This window comes from Rhea americana, unplaced genomic scaffold (genome assembly GCF_003343005.1).
Source record: "Rhea americana isolate MKP2758 unplaced genomic scaffold, rheAme1 scaffold_247, whole genome shotgun sequence".
In the NCBI taxonomy this organism is placed as follows: Eukaryota; Metazoa; Chordata; class Aves; order Rheiformes; family Rheidae; genus Rhea; species Rhea americana.
The window spans coordinates 995312-1010066 of NW_028186365.1; the positions used below are offsets into that span (position 1 = coordinate 995312).

At 36.2% G+C, this 14755-nt stretch overlaps 1 protein-coding gene across 1 annotated transcript in view; it reads left to right on the forward strand.

Moving 5' to 3' along the window:
• CUNH8orf34 (chromosome unknown C8orf34 homolog) overlaps positions 1-14755 on the forward strand; it is a 147795-nt gene that overhangs the window by 49316 nt on the left and 83724 nt on the right. Inside the window, exons 5-6 of the mRNA XM_085306785.1 lie at positions 5028-5056; positions 11176-11345. Of these exons, the coding sequence (XP_085162911.1) occupies positions 5028-5056; positions 11176-11345 (199 nt within the window). The remainder of the gene's footprint in view (positions 1-5027; positions 5057-11175; positions 11346-14755) is intronic.

The window sequence follows — 14755 nt, forward strand, 5'->3', positions numbered from 1 at the left end:
AGAAAATGTAGAAATTAGAAAAATCTAGAAAAAGTAGAAACTTCTCTGAAGTTTCACAGTTCCCATTCTCATCAGAATACTTACTCTATATTTTCAGGTGCGCATAGCTTATGAAGTTGTTGCAAGTTCTTCAGCTAGTGTAAGGCTCATCAGGAGTGAAGCAGCAGGCAGGGATTTTATGACTTCTTGCCATTTCAAAAAGACTTGAACTTGTACAGTACCTAGTATTTTGAAAATAGTTTTCTGCTCTTTAATTATAAGCTCCAAACTCAAAAAATCACTCTGCACAGATGAATATGTCCAATGAGTGGAAAGGCATTATGTACTGCCTCGGTTGTACTTGATGCAGGATAGCAGCAACAAATGAAACTCTTTTCCTGAGACCTGTATATAAAAGAGCTAGGTATCTTTAAGACTGGTTGAATTGTTAAAAATATTCATTTTTCTTTTGAGAGAAAGTTCAGTTTTTGGTCAGTTAGAAGTTAAAGCAGTATTTCCCAAGGACAAGATTGTTTTTATTGTGTGCTAAATCTTTTTTACAGTCAAGGGGTACGGTTTTCTTCCACATCTCCTCAAAAAACAAGCTATTGGCAGGATAAAAATGTTTCAGTCAAGAGGGGTTGTGCTATCATGAACAGCCCCACTCCATATTTGTTAATGATCACAGATGGCAGTAGCTGTGGCTGTGGAGCATTTCTAAAGGACTGTGAGAGCTTGTTTAGACCAATTACTTTATTTTTTTCAGCACCCTTATAGAGCAGAGAGTCATTACACTCAAAAGTAGAAACAGCGTCCTGGATCTGTCTATATAATTCACCAGGCATCTGAGTGGGCTAGGTACTTGTGGTACCTGATCAAAATTCAGCGTTCTTAATTAAATGTAAAGGGGAGGATTTTCAAAGACATAGCACGGACAGTTAGGTGCCTAACTAATTCCTGTCGTAAATCTTACTTGTGAGCCTTCGTTGATGGTGGCAGGCAAAACACCCTCATTTAATCAGAATACAGCAGWTTATCATTGCAAAAAGTAAGAATGGTAGAACTATTCTGTAGTTGTTAATCATATATATGTTATAAAACTACAGTGAATGTCTGTGGGAAACAGCTGCTGCAAGAGAAAGAGCAAAGTACATTCACATTTCTGGAGGATTCAGGTTTGACATCAGAAGACTTACCCCCAAAAAAGAGAGAACTTTYGGAACCATCTGCTGCCTAGTGGCTTGAGGCAGAGCGAAGATGAAACAGCTCTAAAACTTCCATCCTTTACATTCAGCATTAACTGGTTGCATTTTAACTTTAAGTGCATTAGCTGAAGGAAGTTAGAAACTATTGTTCTTAGTAATTTATAATATAACAAATCCATTGGATTCAAGAGTGAACAAACTAGATATGTCAGTTTTTGTGTATGAGAGCTTCTTGGAGATTAGGATTATATCATAATGAAAAAAAGGCCATAGTCTGAGTAAGTGGACTAAACAGTTGATGAAAGTTTGCACATTTTTAGTGTATGGACATTTTACCTAAACCTGAACTATAACCACTTTCCATTTCAAGTAATTTCATTGAGTAGGTTGTCCCTTTGTCTCTGTAACAGCCTGTGTTTTTACAGTGATATTCTTATTTAGAGTATATAAAAATAAATATATATGAATGCATATTTATTATCTTTATAGTTTATGTTTGTATATTATATAAATAAATCTATTTTTCCTCTCTTTTGTTGTATAAACGCCATAGAGAACTGGAAATAACTGTACAAGGTGCAGGGAGTACAATCAAGTATTTGTTGACCAATAATAAGTTAAAAGAAGTTTTTTGAAAAACACTGATTTCTGTTTTGAAAAACACTGATTTCTAAACTCTGGTGATTCTAGGAATCTATGAAGCAGTGCTGATAACAACCACTTTTATCATTACTTTGCAGAAATGAATGTTTTCTTAAGTTGTCAGTTGCTACCATAAAGTGAAATAGCTGACAATAATCTATTTTGCTATGAAAAAGTCAAGAATGTGCCAAAAGTTAAGGGAGTAACAGTTACCATACATATCCCTGTATGGAAATTATGCGTATTTGTTTCTCTACTTGCATTTAGATTGCCAGGATTCTGGATTAAAAGCTTTTTTTCTTTTTTAATTTTATGATAATATATGCAATGGGTAGCATCAGATTAAATTCTGCAATTCATTCTCGTATTAGTCATTTCAAGTTTTTACTTGAGAAATCACTGTGAAAACTGGAGCAAAAAGACCTTGCTCTTGTGGTATTCTGCTTGCTGCTCAGAGGTGCAAGTTCCTGTTCCTCTCAGCTTCACCAGTGCTATTTTGTCAGTTTGCCAAGTGTGAAAGAAAATTGATAGGAGTGGGCACACACCAAGCCTGGCGCAGTAGAATCTTGGAAAAAAATGATATGCTTTTTTACTCCCAGCTTTTAATGGACTAATTTATCCTGATCTCTGCTGATGAAGTTGTGTTAATGTTAATGGGGCTCAAGCCATAACATAAATACCTGTATTACTGACAGCATGGCAAATCCTGCCTCTGGAGGAATCACTATGCTAAGATCATTGTAATAAGCTTCTTAGGAAATTTCTTCCTTAGAATCCTCTTTCTTTTCTCTTGATACCRTATCAGAAAGAGATATAGGAAAAGAGATTTCATATTTGGTCCTGTGATTGCAAATATAAACATTTTCTATTTTTTTATTCTGTTYTGGTAAGATGTTCTCAGATATCTTGCTGTCTACATGCTTGTCTATAAAATACAGTTAGTTTTGGTTGGATGCTCCAGTTACTTAGCTTAGTTTTCTGTATAATTCAGAACAATTTCTGGTGTACTGATGGAACTTGCACAAAAAAAGTATTTTATTAAAAGCACTCTTATAGACTGTGGAAGTTGATAGTACTTCTGGTCAAAGCATATAGTGGTAGATACAGTTTTCTCCATTTGATGTTCCATGCTTTCAGACTATCCTTTGATTGCCAATATAGCAGTAGAATAGTGAAAGTACTTGGCATGTTTTGGAATAAAGTCTACAAATGGTAGGGTTACCTTTCGTAGTTCAGCATGATTTACTTTGYCATAATTGAAAATAAATATTTTTAGTAAGTTAATCAGGGTAGGAAAAAAAAAAGAAAAAAGCTATAGCTATTTAAATCTTAACAGCCATTCTGTGTTCTGTAATGAGTCTGCATCTTTCCTGACTGGTGTGATTATGAGTTCTCAGGTCTAAAAGACCCAGTCCCAGAGCAGGAAATGAAAGCAGAAAAAAAAGGGACTTCCTATCTGAGGAAAAAACTCATATCAAAACAAACAAACAAACTTCTGAAAATCATGGGAACTTCCTTAGAAAAGATAGTGTGCTTTTTTGGAGAAGAACATCTGTGGCTGTAAAATGGATTGACTTCGCTTATCCAAAATACACCCAATGGTATGAAGATCTGATTGTTGTAAATCAGGTATTCAACGTGAGATAAAGATAACCTCAAACTGAGTTTTCACTTCCTCAGAGAGAACATTTATCTACTCTATAGTAAATACCCATACAACTTTGGGGATGAAAGAAATTAGCTTTCCTAACACATTAATGTCCTGTTGAATGGCTCAGGTTGGTGCAACTTGCTGATGGACACTCTGTATGAATATTAGTACAGTGTTTGGAGTAAATAAAACTGTTAAATTTTTAAAAACAGATTAATTTAAAAACAGATTCATTGCTCTGGGGGTTGGGAGGATTAGACAAAATGTGTTTTGTCCAGTATAACCTACTCTTTTAACTACTGGCATATTTCTTCTTTGTCCATCAAGTCTTAAAGTTCTAATTGCAATTCTGTTAGTGCTTCAGTGTTTTTAAAGCAAAAACCAATATAAGGAAATGGTCTAAAGTGAGAATTAGCAACATACAGCAAATGATTAAAAACACAGTGATTAAAAAAGGAATGTAATTATGGTATACCAAAAATTTAAGAATAAAAGTGTTCTAGAAATAAGCTGATACTGCTGCAATCTTTAGTGTGATTTTAGAAAGATTTACTCTCAGTTCAGCTGATATTACGTGTTCTGTAGTATCACCTCCTGTCTGTCTTAGAACAAGATGTCTTGATAACACCACATGAATTAGAAAACAACTTTAAAGAACRTGTTCTTCCTATACATGTATGATTCCAGCTTTACTTTGACCATTAGGAGATTCTTTGCTTTGCTTTTTGAATAGAAGTTTTATCCTAGAAATATTTCTTATCAAAATCTGATAGGAACCTTAGAAATGGTTTGCTTTTGAGTATTCAGAATTTTCAGCGTGAAAGCATGTTTGTCAGGCCATATGATGTGGCTGAGGCACATGTATGTGTCAAATTCTGAGACCAGCTGTGCATGTCTAATGTGCTACAGAACAGTCATTGGTAAAAAGTTATATGATTTGATGAAAGCAAACAGGAAAGCCTCAGGCAGACATCAGCAGAAAGGACAAAAGAAGAACTAATAAACAAGGTCTTGTTCAGCGGATTTAGAACAACTGTTTTGCATTATGTTAGGAAATTTGACTTTGAGATTTTCTTCTCTCTGGTTTTAATTCTACTGCTTTTCATAGAACTATTTCTACTTTGACCCAGGGAAAAAGACAGAAGAGTCATGCCCATGTTGCCCTGTAATTGCAGGATACCATTACATGTGCTGATCAGAGCAAGATTTGCATAATTATGTGCCCATTTGTAAATATTAAGTTGCTGCTTTAATTTTCAAAAGCAGGTACAAGCATACTTATGCTTGTCATCACTTTACTAACACATCTGCTTTTTCCATTTCCGTAGTTTTTTTTGAAAATTCATTTTGATTATATTACAGCTGAGGATAGTTAAGAGTATATTGTTTGTGGGCAATTTCAGTAATAGAACAAAATATGATTGTATGGTTCAGCTGTGTGCCGAGAACAATGTGCAAACATTTCAGATTAAACRTTAGTTTTATTTACTGTGATAAAATATTTCCAGAAAGAATATTTCTAAATTTTTTTTAAATCTGTTTGTTTTCAGGCATTGCTGTTTCTGATGAGCTTGATAAGGTAAGATTCACTGTATGCCTAATGAACAATAAAAACAGACAGGTRGTAATGGTAATTTTAGACAATGAGACTAAATCTCCCTATCCTGGCATATGTACTTCAGTTCTGTTGGGTTCAGAGGGTATTTGGGTATGGAAAGCTGTTGAGTAAGTATTGTGGATGCATTAAGAACTTAATTCAGGATGGGCTGTCAGTTGTGGAAAAAAATCTCATTCAGTTTGAAAGTCCCTTAATGAGGCTAGATGAATTCTTCTGAGCAAGATAGCATCTATATATAACATYATCCATTGGGTTAGCTTAATGGTATACTGTTGGGAACATTTAGCTTTAAATATCTTTAATTCATGAAGTCAGGTTATTGGTAGCTTCTGCATAATTACCTTACCTCAGCTATTATGGTTCATGAAAATCGTTAGAAATATTCTTTGGTCTCCAAATCTGATTAGGAACGCGCAATATATAAAAATCAAACTTTGTTTCCTTCCTGAATGCAATATATAATGATCTCTTCTGTTTTGGCCCTTCTGAGAAGTTACATAGTTAATGTGAATTTAAATTTTAGCTGTAATGAACTCTATACTGAAAGACTCATTAAACTAAGTTTTCAGAGTTCCAAGGATATAGAAAACCTTTCCTTTCCCTATTCTTACCATTGAACAGCAGTTCTCTTTTAGTACCAAGAATCTTGAGTTATTTTCTTGGTATCAGAAATCATTACTATCAGGGAAGAAAGATTAAAAAGTRAAAAAGGCACAGGACTGATTATTAATATAGGAGACAATTTTTTTCCCCCCATCTTTCCTTTCTCATGGTAAACTGAGAGTGCTATCCTTTCTGACACCAATGCCTGTGCAATACCTCCAGTGGGTTCTCAAGAAGGGCCAGTTAGAGAAGGTTGATTGCTGCTACCATGCAATCCTATGCATATGGGGCTGCCATAGGCTGCAAAACAATGACATGTCATTTTGACCTTGATCTTGCTGTATCTCATTTTTCACATTGAGTGAACAGAATCTAAGCTTACCTTCCTACATTCAACTGCACTCAGAAATACAATTACAAAAGCCCTTCCATTAGAACCCTTACCTTCAAGAATATTTGCAGACAACTCATCTTGGTTTGGTTTTGTTTAGTGAAAATAACATGAAATAACACTGTTTTGTGGGAGGAAAAAGACATTTTGGGCCAGAGCCTAAATGCTTCTTCCATTTTTTAGGAGATATTTCTCAGTGTTAAAACTCTTTTTAATAGATGATAGTCTTGCTTAAAAATCATTCATGCTTTTAAATTCAATGATTCTATGTGAAAATTGAATGGGGAGCATTGCTAGTGAATTTTCTAAGGAACAAGTCTGAGCAAAAAGTAAATTTTCTTTTTGTTACCACATTATTTCAATTTTAGATAACAATAAAATATTAATTCTAAAACGTAAGATACATGTTTTCAGTAGTGTATACTCTCTGGCACATTTACAGTAGTTAATCTACTTTAGCATCCATTTCTGATGAGAACAGCTAAAGTGAATGTGCTTGAAATCAAACACTATTTGGAAAATAAAAAGATGAAATACAGACCTCTTTCTTTTTTTCAGCCTTGTTTTACAGGCTTCCAGGATGGATTCACTGAAAATATATAATTTGTAGTCTCCATTGTCTCAGGGGAGCTTCACTACTATTTCTTATCTTGTCCCACAGGGATTTTTAATGGACATAAAGGCTACTTCTGTACTGACAGATAAAGTATAGTCAGGACCATTCTGTGGTATGGGAAAGCCTAAATTCATGTTGTTAAGCTCCCTTTTCAACAGGGTTTACATGCAATGTGTCTCTTAGGAAGCATGTGCTAACTCCTGAACAGCACCTGTTACTTGTTTATAAGAGTGCTGTTTGGCTTAGGCCGAAGAGGAACTGAGAACTACCTGATCACTATTTAACAGTGTATGCAATTTAGTTTCATTTAACCTGAGCATGTCCTAGGCAATTTTTGTTTTTTGTTTGTTTTTTTCCCCCCTTTTCCCAGGTATAAATGTAGCCAAATTCACTGYTATTCCCTTCCCAGAAATAGCTGCTGATACTGCAGCTTCCTTATCTAGGCCGTAGCAGCACTGAATCCTTTCTCAAACCACATTATAATATCTGTTTGGATTACTTATTTGGCCCTTCAGGTGCATGTAATTGTTCTAGACCAGCATGCCCAACCTAGCATTGGATTCTGTTACAAAATTTGTATTGCCTCATGAGAGACATGCTATTAAGCACAGTAATAAATTCCTCTGCACACTCTTCCTTTCTTTGATTTTCTGACAAGTGGAAAAATTCTTGGGAATTAGGACAAGGCCTATAATCTTGCTCTCTTACAGTTTAGATTTTGAATCCAGAGAAGATAGAGTATATATATGTATGTTTTCTTATTTTTGTTTCCTATTATGTATGTTTGTAAAATAGCCTCTTTCTGGCTGCAGTAAACTCTTAACTGCCTTTGACAGGGGAGTTTTAATCAATTGTGTTGGCTGATGTACCTCCTCCTCCAGATAATCCAGTTAACTAGTTACTTGCTTAGTTACTTGAGCATTTGGATTTGGAAAATGAGTTTGTTCTCAGTTACAATCACTTTTGTGAAAGGGTATTTCATTTAAATGGTGTCTTTTCAAAGATCTGCTGTTATTAGCTTTGTGCCAGTACTACTTAGGATTTCAGTTAAAGACAGAAAAAATACAAGACAAAGAAAACAGGCAAAGTCTTTCTGTCAGAAGGGAAGTTTTCAGTTTGACACAATTTCATAACATTTCAGAATTTCACGGATAACACTGCAAACAGAAATCCCTATGATTTCTGTAATTAAACCAGATTTATTATATCATTTTTTTTCTTCATTTTATTTACTTTACACTTATGTCTAGTATTCCATTTCTCTGGTGATTCAGCATCCCTCTCTACACCCTGGAAGCCAAATAAGATGAGTAGCTGACACTGCAATACTGTGTGTACAGAAAGAAAATGGGGAGACATAACTTCTGACTCACAGATTTTAAGACTAAAGTGCACAGTTAGTGTAATACAAATTCCTGAATTCAGTCACACTCTTTCACAAATAGTTTCTATTCAGTGGTAGAATATAGAATTCCTAAAGCTCCCCAGTAACGTCAAAAATTTTGTTAAAGAGATACAGAATTTGAGTTAGTATATTATTTTTGCTGTGAAAATCTATGAAATTGTTGAATTGAAAATTTATGAAATGATTAGAAAAGCTATAGAGGAAAAAAATTGAAATTTGTCATGAGTTTCAGATTTTTTCCCAAGCCCCTTAGGACACTTCCCTGGGAAGCAGAAGTTCCAGTTCACACAGAAGTGTAGAAGAGCCATACTACTGAAGCTCCTATGTCCTAAGTGATTGCTCTGACCATAGGCTTACTGAATAAGGGAAGTTATATGTGAAGATATGCCTGCTCTAGAATTCACTGCCACTGGAAGATCCTGTTTGTCTATATATCACAAAGTAAATCGTAACATATGTTGCGCTGTAGTATACCTGCATTGTAAGATACATAGCAGTAAAATATAGTTGGGATATTACAGTGCAGAAATATATTTCAAATGGGACTTACACAGTTGTACCTATTTTATAAATTAGATCATTGAAGTATTAATCTAACAAGATTCTAACAAGATTAACAGACTATTAATCTAACAAGATTCTAAATCATAGCACAGGAATATGGTGAGGCAAGACATGACTTTTTTACGCTTCAATTAAATAGAGCTTGAAAGCACTAGTATACAGGATGGTCTAGTCCCTACAATGTCTAGAAAAGAAGTTAACGTAGCAAGGATAGACACAGCATTAATGGTTTACTTATTCATAAGCTGTTAGCACAGTGTACAGTGTCAAGGAAAAGCTGTGGTTCTGAAAAGGGCAAATCTCTAGGTGTTCTTCACTTTCATCTTAAGGGACTAGTATCTTTTAGCATGATTGAAACTGCAAATAGGTGCAGGTTTAACTTGCACCAACTAGTTCTTATCCATTGTTAGAAATTATCCTAGGGAGAAAGGGAGGAGAGCAAACAGCTAGAGTAGCAGGAAGAAACTTTAGAAGGGGCCAAAGAATTCTTAAAGTAACTGATACAGGCATCTTCTACAACAATGCTATTTTGTGCTGTGGAATAATCTTCTCAGCTTGTAGGCCCATGATGGTCAGGATTACAYCTATCAAATAACAGGGACCACTCTCATCTAATTTACATTACCTGACTATGACCCAGCACAAGCAGATAAGTAAAATGTATATTTTAACTACATAAAAGGAAGTATGGGCTAGATGAGTGGACAGTGAGGTGGATTGAGAACTGGCTGAAAGGCAGAGCTCAGAGGGCTGTGCTCAGTGGCACAGAGTCTARTTGGAGGCCTGTGGAGTTCCCCAGGGCTTGGTACTGGGGCCAGTCTTGTTCGACTTCTTCATCAACGACCTGGATGAAAGGACAGARTGCCTCCTCAGCAAGCTTGCTGATGATACCAAGMTGGGAGGAGTGGCTGACASACCTGAGGGCTGTGCTGCCATTCAGAGAGACCTGGCCAGGCTGGAGAGCTGGGCAGAGAGGAACCTCCTGAGGTTCAGCAAGGGCAAGTGCAGAGTCCTGCACCTAGGGAAAAATAACCCCATGCACACTACAGGCTGGGAGCTGACCTGCTGCAAGGTAGCTCTGTGGAAAAGGACCTGGGAGTGCTGATGGACAGCAAGTTGACCATGAGCCAGGAATGAGCCCTTGTGGCCAGGAAGGCCAATGATCTCCTGGGGTGTATTAGGAACGGTGTTGCCAACAGGTGGAGGGAGGTGATCCTGCCCCTCTACTCAGCCCTGGGGGGGCCTCATCTTGAGTATTGTGTCCAGTTCTGGGCTGCCCAGTGCAAGAGAGACATGAAGCTACTGGAGAGAGCCCAGTGTAGGGCTACAAAGATGATCAGAGGGCTGGAGCACCTGCCCTCTGAGGAACGACTGCGAGAGCTGGGCCTGTTTAGCCTGGGGAAGAGAAGACAATGCCTTCTGGGGGAGGGGGGKGAGGAGTGTCAAGAGGATGGGGCTGAACTCTTTCTCAGCAGTGCTAAGTGAGAGGACAGGAGGCAACGGGCACAAACATAAACACTGAAAGTTCCACCTGAATATGAGGAAGAACTTCTTTACTGTGAGAGTGACAAGCACTCTCCAGGTTGCCCGGGTGGTTGTCTCCTTCTCTGGAGATATCCAAGGCCTGCCTGGATGCAACCCTGTCTAACATGCTCTAGGTGACTCTGCTAGAGCAGGGTTGGTGGTGGTGGTAATGTTGAACTAAATGATCTCCAGAGGTCTCTTCCAACCTTAACCATTCTGTGATTCTGTGATTAAAGAAATACATTAATTGACAGAAATTCTAAAATCTCTGAAGCCATACTACTTCATACTATATACTATTTCAGAACAGCTTTACCATTCAACTTAGAGAAACAATTTTTAATCTAAATTCCTAACATAATGATGTAAATCATCAATATTATTTTGAATATTCCAGATACATTTTGCTTACTTTATGTAGTCTTTTCCAGCTATCTTCTTCTAGTAAGTGGTAAAAAATATGATTACTATTTTTAGAAATGCATGTTATTAGAAAGTTAATGCATTTCTGGAATTGAAARATATATTATGTAAAATCCTAGCAGAGCTGCTTTTAAAATGCCAAATGAAGATTTATGTATTAATTTTGCATTAATTCATAATGGTTGTGCTGTTCATTATGCAAGTGACCTCATCTGTTGCTTAACATAACTGAAGCAGGACTCGTTCTAGGAGCTGTGCATTTATTAGAAAAAAAGTCTTTAGAGATGGATTTAAATAAAGCCTAGATTTCAGTAGTTGCTTTTGAAAAGCAAGAAAAAGATTTGAAGCATCAGGATAGGCAAATCTCTTAGAATTTTATTAATGTGAATCTTTTCATTAGTCCTTGACTGTCTCTGGGCATTACTTAGACCTCTGAAATTTTAGTGTTTTGTACTATTTTGATAAATAGTTTTATTTTCAATATTTCTTCTTTTTCCTGCTTACATGTATGATTGGAAACAAGCAGTGCAGAGTTTTTCTTTATTTCTTTTCAGGACACAACAGGTTTTAACACCCCACTTCTCAGACCTCGTGTGATTGGAGAGTGGGTTGGTCGTGAAGAGAATGATGCAGATCCACTGGCTGCTGAGATGTTGCAACCACCGATACCAAGAAGTAAAAATGAACAGTGGGACAGTGAGGATAGCAGCAGTCCTGGAGGAAGGTGGGATTTTGGTTTTGCCTAGAAATCTTCAAATTTGTGAAAAAGAGGTTTCTCTTCAGTGCCCTCTTTCTAAGGATGGAATATAGGGCTCTTAAATTCCCATCTATACTGTGGCAGCATGCAAAATGTGTGGGAGTCAATAATACGTTTTCTAGTGGTTTTATTTATGATTAACTTCATGCTCATTTGCAATCCCATTTTATTCCTTTGTGAAAACCTAAGTGTATGTTGATAGGATTGGGACCTATTGCTTAATTTTTTGACGTATAGACTTAATTTGATACATCAAACTCTTCTGTCTTTCAGTGGCTAGTAGTTGCTGTTTGTTAATCTTGATACGTTAGTGATAAATCTGATATTCTAGTTTAAAGGAAAGATAGACTAGGGAAACAATATCTGTGTTATTTTTAACAGGATTTCCTAAATTTATCTTCAGTTCTTAAAATTAGCATCTTAATGTTAATAGTAATTCTTTCTCAAATAGAAAATTGTATTCTCTGCAGTAAATACCTTCTGATGAATCACTGCAGTCAATTGTAACTGGGCTGAGAATGGGGGCAGTATGTTTATTTGCTTCAGCTACACAGAAGAGGTGATCATTTTTCCAAGGAGTGCATTTTCTACAATTTAAAGATGCCTATTTCTTACAGAAAATGAAATATACAGAGCCTGTCTTTAAAAATTATTCATGTTAAAWTTTTTTTTTAATTTGTGTATAGCCTCTGTTAATTGCCTGAACACCTCATGTTTTCCCTCAAAATTGTGGCCTTTCTCTTTGGTTACAACTAGTACACTAACTACAATAGACACCTTTTCTTCTTCTAAGAGTGCAAAAGCCCTCCAATTTCAGTTTGAAAAGGTCTAAGATTTTCCTTCACTATGTCGCTGATGTGTCTTTTACATTTGAATTCACCTCCCTGTAACAAGGAAACTAGTCTATCACTTGCTCTTCTCTTACAGGCCACATTAATTAATTTTCCTCACATGTTGGGAATATTCATTATCCCTGCACACTTCTTTCAATCAGATTATTGTGGGATAAATTTCATGTGCTACTATTTCAAAGAAGTAGCAGTGYGTAGTAATAATCCCTCAGCCAGATTTTGGACTGGAACCAAGAGAACTCAAACACTGGGGTCTGTTTAGTACTATTACTGGGAAAGTAATAAAGTCAGTAGCTGGCATTGCAGCTTAATTGTGAGGGCCTGGTTTTCTATTTTTCCTTATTCAGCAGTCCGATAAAGAAACTCAGTGAAGTGGATATTGTATCCCTTCTCTCAATGGGAAGGAACAGAAGTAAGTGTATCTGATCTCTGAAAGAGTGCTCAGGCATTCAGCGCTGAGTAACAAAGATTCAGATTAGAGTATTTTTCTCTTTGTACAGRATGATACAAGCTGTGAGAAACCTCACAGCTAGTGATGTAATGAAAGGTTGTGATTAATGGCATTAAAAGTATTTGCAACGCCTTGTTGAGTATCATGACAAAATCCCATTACCTGGTTTTGTGGAGTAAGGAGAACATGTGGTGGTTGATGTCAGGAAGGAATCATGGGAAACTGATATCTCTGGTTACACAGCAAGTGCTGAGGAGCTTTTGAAAAATATGTGTCATTAAGTGGGAATACTGATTTTCAGAGAAAATGAATAGCTATTAAATTGTATGCAGCATATGGATTTACATTTGGATGACCCAGTTTGCATCTGGGATAATTCTTTGCTTCATTAGCATTACATAAGGTTTTATAAGCTATGTATAAAAAAACATATTTGCAGTCTTACAAAATACATGTAAAACTGCAGAACTTATGGTAGGAATGATAGCAAAACTGATGCGACCTATGTATGAAAGTTCAAAAGACCCATATTGACCAAGGTTAATCTGAATGTTAGTAACAATTCACTAATAACAGACAGTTTTTTCAAGGTATGATGSAACATTACTAGGAAGTAAAATACTATTAGTAGAATTTGGAATTGGCTATACTCCAAATATAAGACAAGTAATAGGTAATAATAATTTAATGTAGCATATACATAGTACATCTAAAAGTAATGGGAGAAGTATTACTTCTATAAGACTAAATGAAACTCTCAGAGGAGCAAAGTTATCACGTACAAAGTGTTTTTGGCTACCTCATCTATACTTCGTTAAAGTATTCCATAGGCTGTAGAGCCAAATAATTCAGTTAAATTTTTACCTGGCAACTAAAAGAGGGAGCAATTCAAAATTGATATAAAATATTTCTGATTACGTGTTGTAAAATCTGATTTATCAACATTATAAAACACTTTTAGTAAAAAGTGATAGTTTATTGGTCACTTGTTATCATGATTTATGTGATATGCCAGCAGACTCCCAAAACTAATCCTAATTAAGCTACAGAGTAAGAGTAGAGTAGCAGAATAAGTGTGTCACATCATTGGTACGGTAATTATCATCAGTGCCTTAAGCCACAGACTCCCTCCATGTATTGTTCTCACAAAGTGTAGCATACAAGGTTTTTTTTGTTTAATGGAAGTGAAGTCGTGGGACTTTAAAAAAAACTCATAGCATTCTATAGAGGACTAAATAGAATCGCATATTTCTGTGAACCACTGCTCTTTTGCTTACATATTTACTTTTTCAGTGTAGTTCTTTTCAGCATAAGGCAGAGCATAGCCAATATTCATAGTATGTGAAATTTGTATAAGTTGTCTGCTTTTTCTGTCATGGTAACCATGACCCTCAGTTTTTGCTCCACTTAGTAGTGGAGAGTGGGAAAGAACCGCTGCTGCCTCCTCAAGAACATACATTCCTGTAGTCACAAGTGGTGGGAGTTGGTGTGTTGTGTGTCTGAAAATTAGGCCAACATACTTAAAAAGAAATGGAGTTAAATTTGAGCAACAGTTTTCAGATGTTTGCAACAGATCCACATTTCTGCAACGTGGTTTAAGACAGTCTGAGGCATTTCAGACACCTCTTGAGGGGCACCAACCTTTTCTCCCGTTGTCTTTATCTTGGAAGTGTAAATAACCAGAAAAATTGCCAGCTGCAGCAAGTCTTGCCTTAGACCTTTCTGCTATCCTTCTGTGCATTTCCAATTGTCTGTTAGGTGCAGGACACAAGTCAATAATCAGTAATGAGGATTGTCGTAGTGCTGTGCAGTGCTTAATCCTGAATGGTTAGGATACTAAAACCATGCACAGCAGTTCTTAGTTCCCAGTTACTGTTGTTAAGSAACAATAGCAATTAGTAATTGACATCCTTGTGTTCTGTATATATAATGTATTTGGCCCTGATTAAATGCTCTTAAAGGTAATAGGATGTTTCTCATCGTTGTTTGATCAAAATTTTAGATAGGAATAGAAAACATGAACTGACATAAGTCATCTAATGATCAGGGATGAGTGATAACCAGCTAATTGTTTG